Below are 20,358 nucleotides of genomic sequence, written 5' to 3' on the forward strand. Positions count from 1 at the left end.
AGAATCATGTGAGCTCTGGCTTGCCTTCAACAACACATATCCAGAAGAATCAACCTTAGGATTACATTGGGATTGTTCCTCAGGCACACTGGGATACAAATTCAAATCTGTTTCATATGATCAGCCCACCATAAGGAATATTTACATGGTTCTCGCCAGTCAATATGAGCCAATAGGATATGTCATTCCCTTCACCACTCAAGCTAAAATCCTGGTTCAGGCCCTTTGGAAAAAGGAACGACATTGGGATGAACCTATTACCAATGACCTTCTCTATGCACGGAATGAATGGGAGAATGAATTGCTGCACATACCCAAGATTGTCCTCTCAGGCTGTTATATCTTGGGCATTAACTTAGCCAAAGCTGTTGTGGGCTTGCATGTGTTCTGTATTGCTTCCCAACAGGCATACGTCTCTGTTGCATACATCTTGGTAGAAGGTGTTCAAGGGAACATACAGGTGTCTTTTTTAATGGCAAGATCATGGGTAGCACCTAAGAAACAGTTGTCATTGCCACATTTGGAGCTCTATGTTGCATTAACGGGTGCACCGCTTGCAAAGCTGCTGCATACAGAACTCTCAGTTTCTATTAGGAATACAGTTCTGTGGATAGGCTCCACCACTGTATTGAACTGGCTTAACTCCGAGTCCTTTTACTACAAAGTGTTTGTGGGAAAACGTATTTCAGAGATTCAGGAACTTGCAAATTCTGCAGAATGGCGATATGTTAAATCTGCAGAGAATTCTGCTGATGACATTACTAGAGGGAAGACCTTGTTGTCATTAACTCAAATGAACAGGTGGAATCAGGGTCCTTCTTTTCTTCTCCTGTCTTCAGATCATTGGCCAGAAACCCCTGAGCCCATTAATACCGGGTCTGAGGAAATAAAGAAATGCTTATTCAGTGGTTTGACCTCAGTAGCTGATAAAACATTGCCTGTTCTTTCTGTGCTTACAGAATGGGAAGATCTGATTCAAGCCACTCATTTAAAACTGCTAAGTGAAAATAATACAGTGCAAAAAACTAGCCATTTATACAATCTATCTCCTCAATATGATAAGACACTGAATTTACTCAGGGTTAGCGGTTGCCTTCCGCCAAGCTGCATCAGAATTACGGGAGGATGACATACATCCTATTGTGCTTGCACCTGATCATACTATAACAAGTGTGTTGAATGTCACAAATGACTCGGTCAGCCTTTCATTCCTAAGATGGCTGATCTTCCAAATAAACATCAACGCATACAAAAACCACCTTTCTTGTCTACGGGGGTAGACTGCTTTGGTCCATTTACAAATAAAATAGGAAGAAGGTTAGAAAAGTGCTGAGGTATCATCTTTAAGTGTCTCATTACACGATGTGTTCATATAGACCTCATTCCTAGTATGGACACAGATTCATTTCTTCTAGCTCTCAGAAGATTCATCGCTCGTCGTGGTAAGCTTTATGAGATCATGGCTGATAGAGGTACTAACTTCCGAGTTGGGGACCGAGAACTTAAAGAAGCATTTGCCACTATGAAGCCTGCACTTCAGGAACAACTTACAAGGAAAACTATAGAATTTCAGTTCAATCCGCCTCATGCTCCTCATTTTGGAGGGGTATGGGAATGAGAGATTAGATTTGTGAAGATCTCCCTACATATTGTCCACAAGAACCATACTGTGTCAGAGGAAGTTCTCCCAAGTGCTGGTGGATGTGGTAGGCATTCCCAATGCCAAACCTCTTGGATATGTTTTTTCTGATATAGCTGATCCAGAGCCAGTTACTCCAAATCTCTTGCTTATGGAGCAACGGGACTCTTCCTTACCACAAGCAATCTATGGATCTAGCAGTTTATTGGGACGTCATTGTTGGAAAGACAGCTAGGTTTTGGCTGACCATTTTTGGTCAGACTTTACCAGGCGCTGCTTACCTGACTTACAACAAAGACATAAATGGAAGAACTCCTCATCCACCTTGAATGTGGGGCAGATTGTTCTAATCATTGATCCACAGCTGCCTAGGGCTTTTTGGCCTGTTGGAAAGGTCACTAGTGATGACGTAAAAATTTGCGTTGCTGAAGTCAAAGTGAAGGATCATATTTATACTCGTTCAGTGAGTAAGCTTATAGAGCTGCCGGAAATATCAGAGAAATTAACTCAATTAAGCGCCACTACAAAAACGCAACTTAAAACACCTAGGTCACTCAGAGTGCATTCATTTAACCAAGATTTGAATGCCTGTGTGGACAGGGCACGCAGTTTGTGTGAGGAACTTGCAGATTTGGGTACGACTGCCGATCCTAATGTGATGTGGGAGACCTTCCGTGACAAGACTCTGAGGGTTGCTGAGGGTTGTGTTGGTGTTACCAGTGTTCCCATAAGTAGGTGTTTCATCTCGCAGGGCACCCTGGATATCATCGAGAGGATTCGCAGCGCACGGCTCAGTGGCAACTCTGGTCTGTACCGGGAACTGAGAAAGACAGCTGCGAGGGCTCTGAGGGCAGATAAGGAGGTGTTTGTTTGAGGAATCTGTGAGCAAGTGACACACCATCTGTGGTCTAGCGACCCACGTCCTGCTTACAGAGGAATCGAAGCATTACACACATCCGAATCTGTTCCTCTGAGAATTGCAGTCAGGGCGGCCGATGGGACAGTCCTTACATATGACACTGCAGTTGTGACCTGCTGGGCTGGCTACTTTGAGCAGTTGTTCAAATCTGATCCTCCGGTTGGACATTGGATATCTCTAGGTCCACGGTCCTTGAGGCTGATCCTCCAATTAGCTGTGAACCACCCAATCTCGCTGAGATTGCACAGGTGGTGAACCAGCTGAGGGGAGAAAAAGCTGCAGGGATCTGTGGTATCCGGGGTGAACTTCTTCAGGGTGGTGGAAAGGCTGTCCTCCTGGCATTGCAAGCAATCTTTGCTTCAATTTGAGAGACTGGCATCATGCCAACTGACTGGAAACTGGGACTTGTCATCCCTATCTGAAAGGGAAGGGTGATCACCTGGATTGCAGCAACTACAGGGGGATAACACTGCTCTCGGTGCCAGGTAAGGTCCTTGCTAGGGTCATCCTCAATAGGATCCGTGATCACCTGCTCACCTTCCAGCAACAGGAAAAGTCTGGTTTTACGCTTAAGACGTCTACCATCGACCATATCCTGGCATTGAGTGTTCTCATGGAGCGCAAACGCGAATATCGGCAGAGTTTCTTTGCAGCCTTTATCAATTTTCACAAAGTGTTCGACTCAGTTGATCAAGCTGCCCTGTGGGACATCCTGAGGATTCGCAGGATCCCCTCAAGGTTGCTGGATATCATGGCTGGCCTGTACACTGGTGCTGTGAGTGCTGTGCAGAGTGGAGGCAGGTCCTCTGCGTTTTTCCCAGTTGATTCTCTGGGTTCGTCAGGGGTATGTTTTTGCTCCTACTCTGTTCAGTGCTTGCATGGACTGGGTGTTGGGCAAGGTCGTGGGGTCCAGCAGCTGTGGGGCATCTGTTGGTGAAGAAAGATTCATGGATCTTGACTTTGCTGACGATGCTGTGATCTTCACGGAGTCAATGGATGCTCTGATCGGGGTGCTCGAGAGACTGAGTGAGGAGTCTGTGTCTGGGCTTGTGAGTGTCCTGGATAAAACCAAGATCCAGGCCTTTAATGACCTCTTGGACATAGCCATCAACAGTGTGTCTGTTTGTGGAAAGAGTGTTGACCTTGTCGAGAGGTTTACTTACCTTGGCAATGACATTCATGTCTCTGGTCACTCTTCCTATGAAGTCAGTAGATGGATTGGGAGAGCATGGGGGATCACGAGGTCGCTGGAAAGGGGTGTGTGATGCTCCCGATATCTATGCAAAAGGACGAAGGTCCAAGTCTTTAGAGTCCTGGTGCTTCCTGTCTTGCTATATGGTTACGAGACATGGACGCTATCCAGTGACCCAAGACAAAGACTGGACTCTTTTGGTACTGTGTCTCTTTGGAGAATCCTTGGGTACCGGTGCTTTGACTTTGTGTGGAATGAATGGTTGCTCATGGAGTCCAGAATGAGGCACATTACCTGCATTGTGAGGGAGCATCAGTTATGGCACTAGGGCCATGTGGCGCGTTTCCCCGAAGGTGATCCGGCTCCTAAGATACTCATTGTTGGGGACCTGAGTGGCTGGACCAGGCCAAGGGGTCACCCACGTAACACCTGGCTGTGATCCCGAGTTGTTTCAGCATGTAGTGGGTGCGGTAATGCAGTGTACCAGTGCACGTTCCCCAACTTGACTTGACTTGTGGACAGGGCCTTAGAGCCAATTTTTTTGTAATGCGTCTGTGCAATAGTGTTCGGAAATGTTTTTGGCTTTTGTCAATATTTTATGGACAGTTTTGTTTTTTCACTTATTTATTGAAATATTTATTTGCACATTTTGACATTGCATCTAAATTAACATTTTCACTATAAATACTTGTGTTTGTTTGCACCACCTGCTGCGTGTGTCTGCCTCTCTTATTGTTCCACTTACATTCAGACCTAATACTCAATGTGCCAGAGATCCTGCTAAAACCAAAGGTGAGAACCTTGGGCATGATAGGTAGTAAATGTGGGTAGCAATTGGACAACAATCAGTTCCAGTACATTCTCTTTAAATGTAACCCAGATTTAAAGGGACATGATAAATGCACATCCATATTACTAACCGAGAATGCTAAACCGGATGATGGACGCAGGCACATCCGGCAATGGGCCGTAGCTGCAAAAAGACGTACTGCGCAGGCGCAAAAAGAGTCCGCGAGAGTCGGCTGAGGAGCCGAGAAAGGCAGACAAAAGAGGGCGAGAGAGGCGGATGAGGGGCCGCGAGAGGCGGACAAGACCACAGAAAAAAGGAGTGAGCACAGGAAAAATGGAGAAATGAGGCGCAAAGAGCACCGAAAAAAGGAAAAGGCACATAAAAAAGTATTCAAACGCAAGTAAAGCACGAAACACATTGCACACGAAACTAGACCCAAAAAAAAAAAAAAAAAAAAGAGGCTCGCGCACAACAGCAAGGCACCCCCCCCCCCTACAGGCACCGGACGGGACACACACCAAGAGGGGGATTCAACAAGCCCATGGAACACAAAAAAAAGAACACAAAACCACCCCACAGACCCTACAAGCAAGGGACGGGACACACACAAAGAGGGGGATTCAACAAGACACAGGAACACAAAAAGAAAGAAGACGCTCGCGCAACAACAATCCTCACCCACCCCCCACCCCCCCCCCCCACACACACACACACATCCATAAGAAGTGACACCCAAAGCCACATATTCTAAAGTGAACATCAACACCTTCACACTAGACAGCATAGGTGTCAGCATTGGTGGATCTCCTTACAATAAAGCACTATTAACCGTTCAACTGCAGAAAAGGAAACATATTAACGGTGACTGCGATCCTCCTTATTACTTATCCATATTTCGCATGCTGAGAAAGAAACAAGTCATGAATACACGGTCACGGGTACAAAACGAAAAGGAAATGATAACAGAAACAAACACACGAACACGAAAGAAACAACAAAATAGACGGCTATGCAGCATAGGTGGATCTCATTACAATAAGGCACTATTAACCGTTCAACCGCAGAAAAGGCTCCATATTAACAGTGAGTGCAATACTCCTTATTACTTATCCATATTTCTAAAAGAAAAAATGTCTCGACTCCAAAAACGCAAAGCTCAACTAAAGCTTCTAACTAACGATGTACCTAAAAGTAAAAACTTTATGAACTGCATTAGATCCTACAATAGTTCATTTGCTTTTGCATATACCGGAGTAAATATCAGGCCACCAAAAGGCAATGGCCCATACTGCTTTCGCATATGTGCACAAATACTGCATCGCATTGGAACAGTGCACCCTGAAACAAATCAACAACGCAAATATGCACAAATCTACATCCTAGATCCACATTACGCAAACTATCAATCAAAGTGCTGCATCACAACAGGCACGGATTCAAAACGAAACACCTCCCGTCTCAGACATACGTTAATGGCAGCGAAGGCTACAACGGGCTTCTCACACAGCACAGGCAAATCGATTACAGCTCCAAAACAACACGTCCCAAATACTACACATGCAACAACGCGCCTCTCAAACGGCACAAGCAAAACATACACCAGGAAAATTCATTCGGATTAATGAATGTCATTTGCAATCATTGTCATTCAGTTCACTTCCCTGAAGAAACAACTGGCAATACAAGTAATACATTTACACGTTGTTGTCAAAAGGGTCAAATTAGACTGCCTTCTTTACATTCATATACTGAATATCTACAAAAGCTTCTAACTAACGATGTACCTGAAAGTGAAATCTTTAACAACTGCATTAGATCCTACAAATCGGTATCCACTATGAACATTAACGGTGGCACTGCACGTGACATCCGTCTTGAAAAAATGTTGTTTATTGATGAATGTTCAATGGCATGAAGTCACTTACTCAACACCATTCATAAACTTCTACAAACGTTTATGAATAATAATATTCCATTTGGAGGAAAGGTACTTTTATGAGGAGGAGATTTTAGACAGTGATTAGCTATTCTTCCAGATGCCATGCACTCAGCTATTGTTCAGTGCACCTTAAAATACGCAGACAATTGGCATTGCTTTCAAAAGATACAGTTAGTAAAAAAGATGCGATGTCCAGAACCAGATCATAACAATTGCTTATTACAACTGAGAGATGGTACACTCACCAATACAGATGCACTTCAGCCACATATTATTACAATTCCTCAAGCCTTAATCTGCGGCGACTTAGTTACAGAGACATTTGGAACAGCAATCTCATTAGACCAAATGCCCCTTTTAACACAACGCACTATATTATGTCCAAAAAATATTAATGTGGAAAACATTAATACCCAAGTCATTCCATTACTTCCTGGAGAGACACAACTCTTTCTAAGCTCTGACAAACTTGACTCTGATCACAACAATCTTAAATGACCTTACAAGTTCTGAGCTGGAATTACCTTTTACACTTAAACGGCGTGTACAAAGAAATTTTCAAATAAACCTTTACACTGTGCCACACACTTTATTGTTTGCTTTCTATTTGCATCATCTACACCTTCACACTATTCTATATCTCATTCATACATCACGCTCTTTGTCATTCCCAACACCAGGGGTTGGCGAGCGAAGCGAGCAGGGGGCGGAGCCCCCTAGTTCTACTAGACAGCAGAAGTAGAAGATTCAAGGATTAGAAGATTACTGCAAGCCTAGGCTACAGCTTCCTCTGACCCTGTACTGGACAACATAGGTTTAGAAAAGGGGGATTTTGCTTTGAAATAAATAAATGTTCAGCTACAGCATAATGTGTTTCTTTCAGGCATCATGTGTGGCCCAAAGGACAAGCAGCAACTGATTATACCAAGTGGCGAGTATCAGCCGCCCCATACCAAGTGCAATGGGAATCTGGCTTTGAGCCTTACATTGTAGTAAGGCGTGACTGCCCAGAATATGACCAGAGGTTTGCTGCTTTTGGATGGAACAAAGCTTCCCACATAATGGAACTTGATGCCCAGGTAAGGGCAGACATTTTCTCTTCATTGCTCATTGAAATAGAGTGGAAGTGGAAAACAGACAGAAGTTAATTTTGCAACAGAGTACTACATTAAAAATTTTTGTTTATATTAGATTATTATGCATTGGGGAAAAGGTGCTATTATTAGTCATTATGCACAGCAAAAAAAAGTTCACTTCTCAGTATTTGTAATAGCTGGAGCCTCTTCTCATCTGTAGTCATGCCTCTTATTACAACTTACATCATTTGGTGCCTTCAGTGAATTGGCCATTCTAAATATTCCGTGGTTTAATAGAGTATACTGTGTGATGTTATTATTACTGCAAGTACTTGCTAATTATGGTACTGAACAGGCGACATGTTTCATGTTGGTTAGACATGTGCTTGTACTGTAATAATAAATCTGAGCTTGACCTTAGGATTGTTACTCCTTTTAGTGCTGATTATTGCTTTGTTCTTTATTTTGTCAGTACAGAGTAGGTTTCATGTCAACAGTTTGTCATTATCACTATAACGTAAGAAAAGAAAATGATGTTTTAGTTACAGTGCATCCGGAAAGTATTCACAGCGCATCACTTTTTCCACATTTTGTTATGTTACAGCCTTATTCCAAAATGGGTTAAATTCATTTTTTCCCTCAGAATTCTACACACAACACCCCATAATGACAATGTGAAAAAAGTTTACTTGAGATTTTTGCAAATTTATTAAAAATAAAAAAATTGAGCCTGACAGCATTTAATCCTTCTGTCCACTGTGTGGTATATTTCCTTAGCCACTTCTTTATCTTCCAGGGTTCTTGCTTGGTCTTCCCTCATCCTGGCCACTTTCCTTTCATCTGCTAGCCTCCATAATTGGTCTTATATCCTGCACTCCTCGAGTCTTCCTTGTTAGTGTCCAACCACAGCCTCCAACCAGATCTTTGAACTGTATCCACCGACTCTCTATGTCCATGTCAGTGAGGTCTTACAGCAGCTTGAATCATTCTCTCTCTTTGACTTGGAAACTCTACACCACCATCTCATCTTTCAGCTTCTCTACATTAAAGGGGTGTGCAGTTTTGTTGTTTCTTGAGTAAAAGTTGGAGACTAGTGCTTGGGAGGTGGTGTATGGTCATACCCTGTTGCCTGTACCTTGTTGCACCCATAAGCCCTATAATGCTGCCCATTACTGTCTGCTAATACATGGATAGTCAATCTCATCACAAGTATTAGTGTTGGGTGAACACCATGTCTTCTTATAAATGGTTTTATGTGGGAAGTAGGCGTTGCTAATACACAGACTGTACCGCCACGCAGCAGCAGCAGCTTTTCACCATTATCAGTTCACATCTTTGATGAGTAGTACAATGTTATGACCAGGAATGTTCCTGAGGACAGCTTGCAGCTGATTGTAGAAGAAGTCATCATCCACATCATTGGTATCTTCAGTCAGTGCATACACTTGAACGAAGGTCATCTAAAGTGCCTGAACTGGAAAGTGACTATGATGCAGCATTCTTATTCAAGAAAAGGCCAACACCATGTGTGTTCTATTGCTCGTGCCTACCGACTTACAGAATCATCTGTCATGCACTAGCAGTCTTGATGCTTCCTGTCCAGCAGAATTCGCCATAACCCAAATGCCTAATTGATTAAGGTTCATTCCTGCATTAATTGCACTGGCCTTCCCCATCGATACTGTTTGTACATTTCTGGTTCCAATTCAAGTATAGTAGATGATGCAGTTAACTGTCTTTTGTAACAAGACAGGCGACTGCATCAGGTGCTGTCTAGGTTTCTTCCACGGCTGTCATTGAATGGTTGAAGCTTTGGCACTGTTCTTGATTTTGTTGGTTCTTGCTTATGGTTTCTGTACTAATTTGGGCTTTTATAGTGCTGGCCATACACCCAACCCTTATTCTTTGCACCCAGGTTTGGGTGGATGGTGGAGTTTTTGTCAAGTAAAGGAGATCCACAACCCCACATCTGAACCTTAATCCTACTGCTGGTACAAACACATTTTTTCAGCCATTACACAAACCTCAACACTAAAACTGTGGCTGGGGTATAAATTGGCTGCTACAGTTTTGTCAAAAGGTTTAGCTCCTATTTTAATACAATTGTTTAGTAGGCAACTGTAGATATTGCTACTGCTGAACAAGTCTGTTGATCAACATCATGACCTTCACTTCCCCTATGCCTGAATAAGACACTAAGTACAGTACCTTTAATAAGCAATAAGACTTTGAGTTTTTCCAATGAGTGGCAAAGGCTTGAGCAGACAAAAATATGAAATACTAACCACAGAATAGGGAACAGTTGAGTGTCTTGAGTTTTTCCTTTTTATCAAAATAATCTGCACTGACCCTTTGCTTTTAAATAAGATATCATCAGCATTTCAACAATTATGAAATGCTCAGTGTTAATTTATAAACAGGGAACAGTCTTTAGCTGCAAAGTCAAGTCAAGTTGGGGAGCATTCACTGGTACAGTGCGTTGCCGCACCCACTACATGTCGAAACAGCTCGGGATCCCGGTTGGCAACCCCCCAGGCAGACACACGGTCCAGTCGTACCCTCCGGAAATGACCCTCTATCTGCCGCAGCCAGGTGTTACATGGGCGACCCCTTGGCCTGGTTCAGCCACTTGGGTCTCCAACAATGAGGATCTTAGGAGCCGGATCACCCTCGGGGAAATGCGCCACATGGCCATAGTGCCGTAACTGATGCTCTCTCACAATGCAGGTAATGTGCCTCATTTGGGACTCCATGAGCAACCGCTCATTTGACACAAAGTCAAACCAACTGTACCCAAGGATTTTCCATAGAGACATAGTACCAAAGGAGTCCAGTCTTCATCTCAGGTCACTGGATAGTGTCCATGTCTCACAACCATATAATAAGACAGGAAGCACCAGGACTCTAAAGACTTGGACCTTCGTCCTTTTGCATAGATATCGGAAGCACCACACACCCCTTTCCAGTGACCTCATGACCCCCCATGCTCTCCCAATCCGTCCACTGACTTCACAGGAAGAGTCACCAGAGACATGAATGTCACTACCAAGGTAAGTAAACCTCTCAACAAGGTCAACACTCTCTCCGCAAACAGACACACTGCTGATGGCTGTGCCCAAGAGGTCATTAAAGGCCTGGAGCTTGGTTTTTATCCAGGACACTCGCAAGCCCAGACACTCAGACTTCTCACGCAGTCTCTCGAGCGCCCCAATCAGAGCCTCCATCGACTCCATGAAGATCACAGCATCGTCAGCAAAGTCAAGATCCGTGAATCTTTCTTCACCAACAGATGCCTCACAGCTGCTGGACCTCACGACCTTGTCCAACACCCAGTCCATACAAGCATTGAAGAGAGTAGGACCAAGAACACACCCCTGACGAACCCCAGAATCAACTGGGAAAATGCAGAGGTCCTGCCTTCACTCTGCACAGCACTCACAGTACCAGTGTACAGGCCAGCCATGATATCCAGCAACCTTGAGGGGATCCCATGAACCCTCAGGATGTGCCACAGGGCAGCTCGATCAACTGCGTCAAACGCTTTGCGAAAATTGACAAAGGCTGCAAAGAAACTCTGCCGATATTGGCGTTTGCGCTCTATGAGAACCCTCAGCGCCAGGATGCGGTCGATGGTAGACCTCTTAGGCATAAAACCAGACTGTTCTGGTCGGTGGTAGGTGAGCAAGTGATCACGGATCCTATTGAGGACGACCCTAGCAAGGACCTTACCCAGCACCGAGAGCAGTGTTATCCCCCTGTAGTTGCTGCAATCCAGGCGATCACCCTTCCCTTTCCAGATAGGGACAAGTCCCGTTTTCCAGTCAGATGGGATGATTCCAGTCTCCCAAATTAGCTGCAAAGCATGACTCACATAATGAGGTCATCCACAAAGCAACAATTAACAATATGAATAATAAACAACAGATTTCTAAAAAGACCAAATATGGATTAAATGTTCAGAATGAATCAAAATAAATGTAATTCAGAGAAGATTCTGACACCATGACACCCGGGGCACTTACTCCCCACTCACCTGGGGCCTCATGTATAATGCCATCCGTAGAATTCACACTATAACATGGCATACGGACAAAAGTGGAAGTGTACGTATGCACAAAAAAATCCAGATGCATAAATATGTGCGTTCTCCAACTTCCATGTTCTTCCACTACATAAATCCTGGTCAGCGTGAAAAGTAACGCATGTGTATGCACCTGCTGCCCCACCCCAACTCCTCCCAGAATTATGCCTCTTTGAATATGCAAATCAATATAAATAGCCCTTAAGCTCAGCCTTCTGTGAAAAGACAATGGCAAAAGCACAGGGGAATATAGAAGAATTTCAGCAAATATCAAGTGGAGGAAAGGAAAAACGTACTATTTGTTGGTTTAAACAACAAAAGGAAGTTGATCGAGTGACAGTGTCGGAGAAACTGGAAAGCTCAAGTTCACAAAGTCACACAGTGCACGAAATAAAAAAAGAAGTCGTCACATGTCGCCGTGAAAAGGCGAGTCGTAGCCCACCGTCTCAGTGTCATATGAAAGCTTTTTAGAGTACAGAGGAAAAAAAAATAGGCACACAGTGGGGGGGAAAAAAGCATGAAATGTCAACTTTAATCTCGAAATTTCCACTTTAATCACATAGTTTATTTTGTCATTAAAGTAGAACATCATAAACTTCATGTTAAAATCATTTAAATTTACTTGTTTCTCAAATCCCATCGTGACTAATGTAGCACGTTAAATGCTTTGTTTTGTATTTGATCTTCTATGTGCTCTGTGTGTGAATCACTACGTGCTTCTGGGCTTTCTCTTCCTCCGACAGGACACAATCCATTACATTCGTAATATTACAGCTCTCTGAATAATTAAAATACTGAGATGTATACGTGATATCATTTTCATGACGATAGGAGTTAAAGCATGTTATTAAACATGGGAATACGGTGGCGCAGTGATTGTTCATGTCTCATGCAAGATGCTTGCTGTGCTGTGCGCATCCTTCGATGAAATACTTTATTGTAGCAGTATTGTCTCTTTCAAACGTACTAACTCCCAATTCCTGTCCTTACTTTTCTTTCTCCAAATACCCAATTGCCACACAATCAGCTCTGTAATAGACGTTAAGCCATCTGTAAGCTTAGTACTCTGATTCTTCAAAACTTTTAAGGAACATTGAAATATCTTCGTAGTACAGGTTTAATTATTCTATCCATCTATCCTTCCAGTGTCATGCCAGCCCCACCAAGAATACAGCATGCGGCAAGAACAATCCGTGAATGGAGTGCCAGATCCTTGCTAGTGCAGCAACACCGTGTCCTCACATGTTTAATTATTAACAATATAGATTATTTAAATGAAGTTAAAGTTTTATCTGTATAACATATTTTGCTGCATTTCATCTTAAAAATGATATCATCATATGCAAATACATGCTTTATAAAGTGCAATATTATAACTATAGTGCAAGTTTACAGTGAGGCGATTGTACTTATAAGTACTAACAGTTCTACAAGGAGCACTTGATGGACTGATCAAGTGCATGTATAGTTCTTGGGATGAAACTGTTTCTGAACCGCAAGGTCTGTACAGGAAAGGCTTTGAAGCGTTTGCCGTGTGAGAGCAGTTCAATAGACAGCACGGCTAACGCAGCATGTGCTTGTTGCTGTATACCAATAATTCTCTTTCCGATCAGCTGCTGTAGATCTGTGATTCCCCACTCCGATACAGTGATATAAATAGGCCCAAGTGGTGCAGTGAGTGTAATATGGAAAAAGATGATCCGCTGTGGCAACCCCTAACGGGAGCAGCTGAAAGAAGGAAAAAAAAAGGTGCAGCGAGAGTAACAACGCTAAAGCAGCTATGGTATTTGGAATACTTTAGCTATAATGGACCATTATATTGTTACAGGTTAATTACAATCATATGCCTTAAACTAATAAACAATATGCAGTTATACACTGATACTATGATAAAGCCATGTGAGGGATGTGGATGTAAAAAAGAAAGGGTAACCACACAGGAACAGTAACACTGCTTTGACGCTGGGTGCTGCCAGTTTCCGAAACCGAGCAGAGAACTTGTGTACGCCAGGGTTGGAGCTACTGTGGAAATGTGCGTGGCTTTACGCCAAGTTTAGGTTTTATACATCACGATTTGAGCGTGGAAACATTTGTACGCAATGTTTTTGTGCACACGCACCATTTATACACGATAGCCCTGGAGAGCGGAACACATTCTTTTTCATGATTACTTCATATTTAAAAGATAATTGATTGTGAATTAATCGGAATGAAATTCACTAGGAGCTACTAGTTTAGATACTGGAAAAAATCAATCAGATTAGGCCAAAAGGATATTATCCTAATCAGCAAAGTTGCAGTAATTTTACGAGTCTTAACTAGTGCTTGATGTCCTGTAGCTGAGTTTCAAAAACAAGACAGGAGATGTGCCACTGAGGAGGTCTTACACTCAGTTTTTGGAAATGAAATCAACCTTCAGAATGTACAGTACCTGTGGTTTCAAAATACATAGGCCAAATGATACAACAGCTGCCTTAAAATGCCATATTGTTACAACACTTCTCACTGCATACTCATGGGTACATAAGCACAAGCATTCATACCACGATATATAGGATTAATAAACATTCACAACCCCTTTAAATAGCTAGGTAAACACAAGTAGTTTGTCTCTTTTTTTACGGTTAGCACAGAATCAATATTGCATGTCCTGAATTTTTCATTTAAATGCTGATCAGAATATTCTTTCCAGCTTTCCACCATTGGCACTCATGGAAAGCAAAGGAGCGTGCATCCTGAAAAACAAAAAACATACTTTGTTTTGGAAAATGAAAAGCACCAATGAAGCACATAAATTGTACTACTCACTTGCAGCATTAAGAAGTAATGCTAAATGAAGACAGTGCAGCATTATTCAGCATCTTTAGCATTTCTAGTTGGATCTCATCAACCTTCAGAGCCTTGGCACTATTAAGTCAATGTTATTGTTCCTTTGCTACCATTAGTCTCGGTGACCACCCACTTATCTTTCCACCCTCATTCAGTGGTTTGACAGATTCTCTTTGAGGCTGCTTGAAAGTCATCCCCTAAGCCACTTCCAAATTTTCCACAATTAGTCCTTTGCTTCTGCCACAGCTGCCATTTTCTCATACCTTTCAGTGAAATTCAGAAACCCTCCTTTTAATATTGCACAGATCTTTTTTAAACCATACATGCTTCTATCACCATTTTCCAAAGGAAGGGGTTCTAGGTTTACTGCTATGAGAGGCACAATACACTTCTCAGCTATAACTCAGTCTTCCATTCATTCAACCTCTATTGCCATATCCACCTTCAAGATGCAGAAGTTCTTAAGGAGGTGAGAACTGAATTCATCCTTAATCAAGTCTCCAGCTAGGATTTTCCTGGTCACTCTTACTACCTGGTTGGAACTCTAACCAATGCTTTGGCTCTTATCATCAAATAGTACATCACATGACAGTGCACATGTACTGTACAACCAAAACCTAAGGCCTTAATTTTAGACAAGGAGTCTACAAAGCGGATCACAAATTTCAGTCTAAGGTGATCTGGTACCAGCTGCAGTTAAGAGCCATTTGATATGGCATTTGCCATGGACTATCCCTTATTAGACTGCAGATTTAGTAGTAGATGGTAGTCTTCTCACCCACCCCCACTCCCCCCTTTAAGGCAGCCAAACTAACTGAATTGTTCTTGGGCGTGTACATGCAATCAATCAAAATTTTCCCCTGAACAGTTCAAAGTGATAATGATACAAACCTTAGATGTGCATCCACACAAGCTTTTTGGATTTCTGCAGGGGTTCAAGGGAACAGGAGAAACCACTCCTGATAAAGAGGTTTTGTCTCAATGCAAAGCCATGAACAGAGAGAAGTAGGACTAAATCAAACTTCATCACAAATATTTAACTCAATTTTTGCCATTAAAGCAATGTCCTACATTCAACAAGCCAGGATCTAATCTACCCCACGTTTGTCATCTGACTCGTATGGAGTTCACATGGCTACTTTAAGCCGTACTGCCCACCAGGCATTTCCTGGCAAAAAAGCTCCTGTAAGGTCGCAGGGGAGGGCAAGATTTCATTGTTCTAATTGATGTTCGCGTAGGCTTTAATAAAAATCATCAAGACAATCAAACACTGTTCCTCACGCATTTGCCTAGAATATTCCCACTAAAAATAAGGCTACCAACAACAAAGTTGTAACTATTCTTGGGCACACAAACTCCTCCACCATGTCAAACATGCCATGCCTTAGGATGGCATATCTAGTGTGTGCCAAGTTTTGAATTTCAAAGCAGGTTATTCAGTAAATATAAAAAAAAAAAAAAATTGACAGCCATGACCTAAAAAAAACAACCACAAAAATTTTCTAAATAAAGATCTTCAGTATTCTTATATGACTGGTACTGACAAGGTTTAGGAAAGTGATGCATTTTCAAAATCCAGATGAAAGATTACCCCAATTTAACTTTACAGAATTTTTTGTATTTATAGGCATAAATTTAAAAACTTTATCCCTTAAGCACAACCTAATTATTAAAAAAAAAAAAAAAGTCTCCCAGCACAAATGTGCTTCTAAGGTTTCGGATGAGTGAAGTTCTAAAATATAAGGAGATGCATCTGTGAGTAGATTATTTAAAGTACAATTCTTATGCTGCATGTAATCCACATCACCCATCTGTCTCCAAAATAACTATTGCATTGAACAGTAATATTTAGTAATACTTTTCCCCCCCCCCTTTCAGGAATATGAGATGCTAGTGTTGCCAAATGCCTTCATGATTCATATGCCTCACGCTCCAAGTTTTGAAAGCTCCAGGGTCGGATCCAGCTCCAGGTACAACCAGTGCTTGAAAAATTTACAAGAGGAATTTCTTCAGGATCTTTCTCGCAAGTATGGCTCAGCAGCCCTCAAATACCTCACATCAGTGCAGAGCACCTGAAAGATCTTTGAATGAAAAACTTCAGTTTCTGATGTAGAGAAGAAATGTGCCCCATGAACTGGTTCCTCAGGCACTCAATGTACTGGATTAAGGAACTATACCTATGCAGTTTGTTGATGGTGATTTTAACACTTGTTTAAGCCACTCTTCCATATTGGATTCTGAAGGATAACAGATGGTGGGTTAATTGGACAGTTTTATAATTTGGTTTTGTTCAAGAAACTCTTGTGAAAATAGACAAAGTACAGGTCTAGCACCAGAGAAAGAAAATATCAATACTTGCTTATATTTGGCAGCATATTCCAAACCCTTATACACATGCACTCTAAAATATTGGCTCTAGATTACACTAGAATAAATGTGCTTGTTACGGCTTTACCCTTTCTGTAAACATCATAGAGGTTACTTTGTCCAGATACTTGTAGACATTTATTTATAGCCTTGTAGAAAGGGACCATTCCTGCATTTACATTCATACATGAAAATGTATACGAACAATTTGAACTTTTATGGGATTATAAAGAACTGACTGCACTGCCAGCACCTCTCCCCCCCCCACCCCCCCAGTGACTACAATGCACCAGTTTATTAGCAAAGTGCAGGGCTGTGTCTAGTACCATGACTAACATGTTTAGAAGGAGCCCAAAAGCTTTGAACTGATGATAATCTGTCTCTTCTTCAACACTAATAACACTACAAATAGCTCCAAGTTTAATTTATAAAATAAGGAACACACCTTCTAAAGGAATATATAAATGCACAATTTAAAGCAACAAGAGAAAGTGCAATACAAATTGTTCAAAATACGTTAGTAGGAAAATAAACTCTAGCAAAATGATTTGATGGTAATTAGGTGTTGATTAAAAATACAACAGAGTTAGCATTTGTCCAGTAGGCATTTGAGAGTCAACTAAAGAATATGGTAATTGTTCATTTTGAATGTAAGAGAACAAAAAAGGTGAGAGAGAGCGAGAAAGACCCAGAAAGGCAGAAAAATCCAAAGAATAGTAGCCACATAATTTTTTATGCAAATCTCTGAATGCTATGACACAGTATTATGGCAGAAATCATAGGCATAAGGAGATATGGAGCAAGCAATAGTGACAAGTAGTCTGGAGTTTTAGAATTTACAGTTTCATAAGTCAACAGCAGGGTTTCTTAAATATAGGACTGTTGCACAGGAAGAGACTGCGCCTTTGACTGAAACAGAGATATAAACACAATTATGATGTTAGGAAAAACTGTTATAGAATGTGCAAAAAGCAATCAGACAATCAATTTGCTATATTTATTTCACTGAAAAAAATGAAGAATGCATAGCAAGAACAATCACAAAATGGAACAGGTTTCCGAATATGAAAGCTGTTAATTTCTGAGCTGTTGTACTTTATTATTAATGAGCATTTCCAAAGTTGTTAATAGTTAAAATAAATGTGATCTTTATTACAGTGATGTGAATATTGATTGCTTTCTTGTCTTTAGCAGAGATCATAAAAGTAGCAAATTTTTTTGGAAATAAAAATGCTTTTCCATGCATGTAGCCAGTTGTGATAAGGAGTTCAGAAAATATATTTTTGGATAGCTCTGAAGAGGGGGATTTCAATAGTACTAAATAGATGAAAACTACCCTTTGGAATGTATAGCTCACCTATGGATAATAAGACACCATTAAAAAGCAATTAAAATTTACTTGTCTTAATAGCTCTGCCCTCGGAGCTGGGATACACAAGTTACTTTTTTAAATAAACACACACAATAAGTAGGAAGCAAGTGTCCCCTGTTGGACACAATATAGCAATTGGATTCCTCATAGCATGCCATAGCATACACTAATTGAAAAACCTTAACATTTTTACATAAACTGGCTAAGTTACCCAGTGTTACCCTGGTGAGAAAGTTAAAACTTTCAATAAATTTAAATCTCATATTACCACATTTTATTACCCTTAAACTTGGTCCATTTAATACATAATGATTGTTAGTATTGGAAAGCCTCTTTTGTACTCCGTCGTGTTTTTTCCTCCGGGCAATAAACCTTAAATTTGCAATAAATTCTAGATCCTATAAGGAAAACAAAGGATTAATGTGAAAGTTAAATGTAATGGGTTTAACACACAGCCACCACCGTATATACAAATTTTGCAAATATAGTGCCTTGCAAAAATATTCAGTGCCTTACTTAAGTCTCCAATTATAATGAGCAAATCACAAGGACAGGCCAACATGCATTTCTTTTCCTTTTCTAAACAGTGCTGTGTTTTGCAGCTTTTCTGAAGTATGGCAGCATATGTGCATGTCGACATGTGAAAGCTTTCAGGCTTGCTTGAGGTGCTCATGGAAGCACAAGCCAATTCTGACAAACTGGTTTACAAGAAAACCAGCAGTAATGGAGTACTTAAGCTAAGGCCAGATGAAACTTGCTCTTCTCTGCCCTTGTGACTTAGCATTTTGATCAAGAAATCATGGGCTTTTTTAGAGAAGTCTAGAACTCTTAGCCTGATACAGACAAGCATCTGTTACCAAATATATGCGGAGAACCAAGTGCCAAAAACAAACTAAACAAGGATGACATCTTGCATTTTAATGCAATGAATGCAAAGTTTGGACACATTGAAGTTTTGGGGTGGTGATGAATCGGTACCCCGACTACAGTCTTCCTCCCACAATCAAATGTGAAAGCTAAATAGTAACTTTAAATTGACCCTTGGATGACCAACTATGGATTTGTTTTTACCATGTGATGGACTAGCATCATATTCAAAATTGGTTTCTATTTGATGCTGCAGGGAACTCTGGCCCAGGCAATCTTAGTTGAATTTAGTAGATTCCAATCTGTCAGCAGTCTTACTGGACCCATTTGTTTCATGTACAGCACCAAACAAGACAGGAAACAGCCTTGGGGCGCCATTCCATTGCAGAGACTCGTTTCAAAAATTGGGACTAGTAGGAGAGGAAACTGGTATAAATGCAGGGCCCCTGAATAGGCCAGTGTTCTACAATGTAAAAAAAGTACACCTGGAAACGTGCAATTTTAGCTAAATGTGCATTCATTACAGGAAATAAAATTTTACTTCTGGGCAAATCTCAAAAAACCTTTAGTAGAATGACTTTTATGATGCACATTTCTAGGCCAACAAAAAGTTCACTTTTACTTTTTTGAAACGTTTTGAATAGAGTTGTACCTTGTATTTTATGCCTAACCAAGTGACCATTTTAATAGTGTCAAAGTATTTTAAGGTGATGTCACCCATTTGTGAATTCTCTCCTTCTCTGGGAAAGCACACACAGTTCTTTTAACAAATTCATTTCTGACATCATACTTAATGGATAGGAGGTAACCAAGTCATCTGGATGCAATTATGCTTTTATAGCAATTCAGCTATCTCTTTACAAAACAGTGGATAACATAAGCAAAGAACAAAAGTTAATACAAAAAAAAATACATTATGAAAGAAAAACATTTAGTATTAGCAAAAGATGCCTTGGACAAACATCCCATGACGACCTCAGTCACCTTAAAAATCAAACCTTGGCAAGTGCATATCCACTGCTTATGCGATTACTACTTCTTGGAATACAATTCACTATTCCGATTTTCCATAATGTAGTGTAAAAATGGCACACATCTCAAATGACATTTAAGAATATAACTGAGGAGTCTGAACTATTAATCTGGAACAGAATTTCTGAACGAACTTCTTCACCACCAGCAGTGTTCCAACAATACCGACCACAAAGAACAGAACAGCAGATGTTTGAAGAAGCAGCCCTGGAGAAAGGAAATTTGGGGTTATATTTCTAGGTTGGTAGAAATTCT

At 41.1% G+C, this 20,358-nt stretch overlaps 2 protein-coding genes across 3 annotated transcripts in view; one reads left to right on the forward strand and one right to left on the reverse strand.

The window, feature by feature from the left end:
- large2 (LARGE xylosyl- and glucuronyltransferase 2) overlaps positions 1-16,997 on the forward strand; it is a 70,875-nt gene extending 53,878 nt beyond the window's left edge. Inside the window, exons 14-15 of one of the 2 annotated variants that reach the window (XM_051922709.1) lie at positions 7,363-7,558; positions 16,344-16,997. In XM_051922709.1, the coding sequence (XP_051778669.1) occupies positions 7,363-7,558; positions 16,344-16,541 (394 nt within the window). In that variant the 3' untranslated portion in view covers positions 16,542-16,997. The remainder of the gene's footprint in view (positions 1-7,362; positions 7,559-16,343) is intronic. The other variant, XM_028794344.2, reaches the window with a different exon arrangement.
- An 873-nt stretch (positions 16,998-17,870) lies between these two features.
- Positions 17,871-20,358, reverse strand: part of LOC114646245 (zona pellucida sperm-binding protein 4-like) — a 46,886-nt gene continuing 44,398 nt past the window's right edge. Inside the window, exon 11 of the mRNA XM_028794345.2 lies at positions 17,871-20,310. Within this exon, the coding sequence (XP_028650178.1) occupies positions 20,180-20,310 (131 nt within the window). The 3' untranslated portion in view covers positions 17,871-20,179. The remainder of the gene's footprint in view (positions 20,311-20,358) is intronic.

This window comes from Erpetoichthys calabaricus, chromosome 2 (genome assembly GCF_900747795.2).
Source record: "Erpetoichthys calabaricus chromosome 2, fErpCal1.3, whole genome shotgun sequence".
NCBI lineage: Eukaryota > Metazoa > Chordata > Cladistia > Polypteriformes > Polypteridae > Erpetoichthys > Erpetoichthys calabaricus.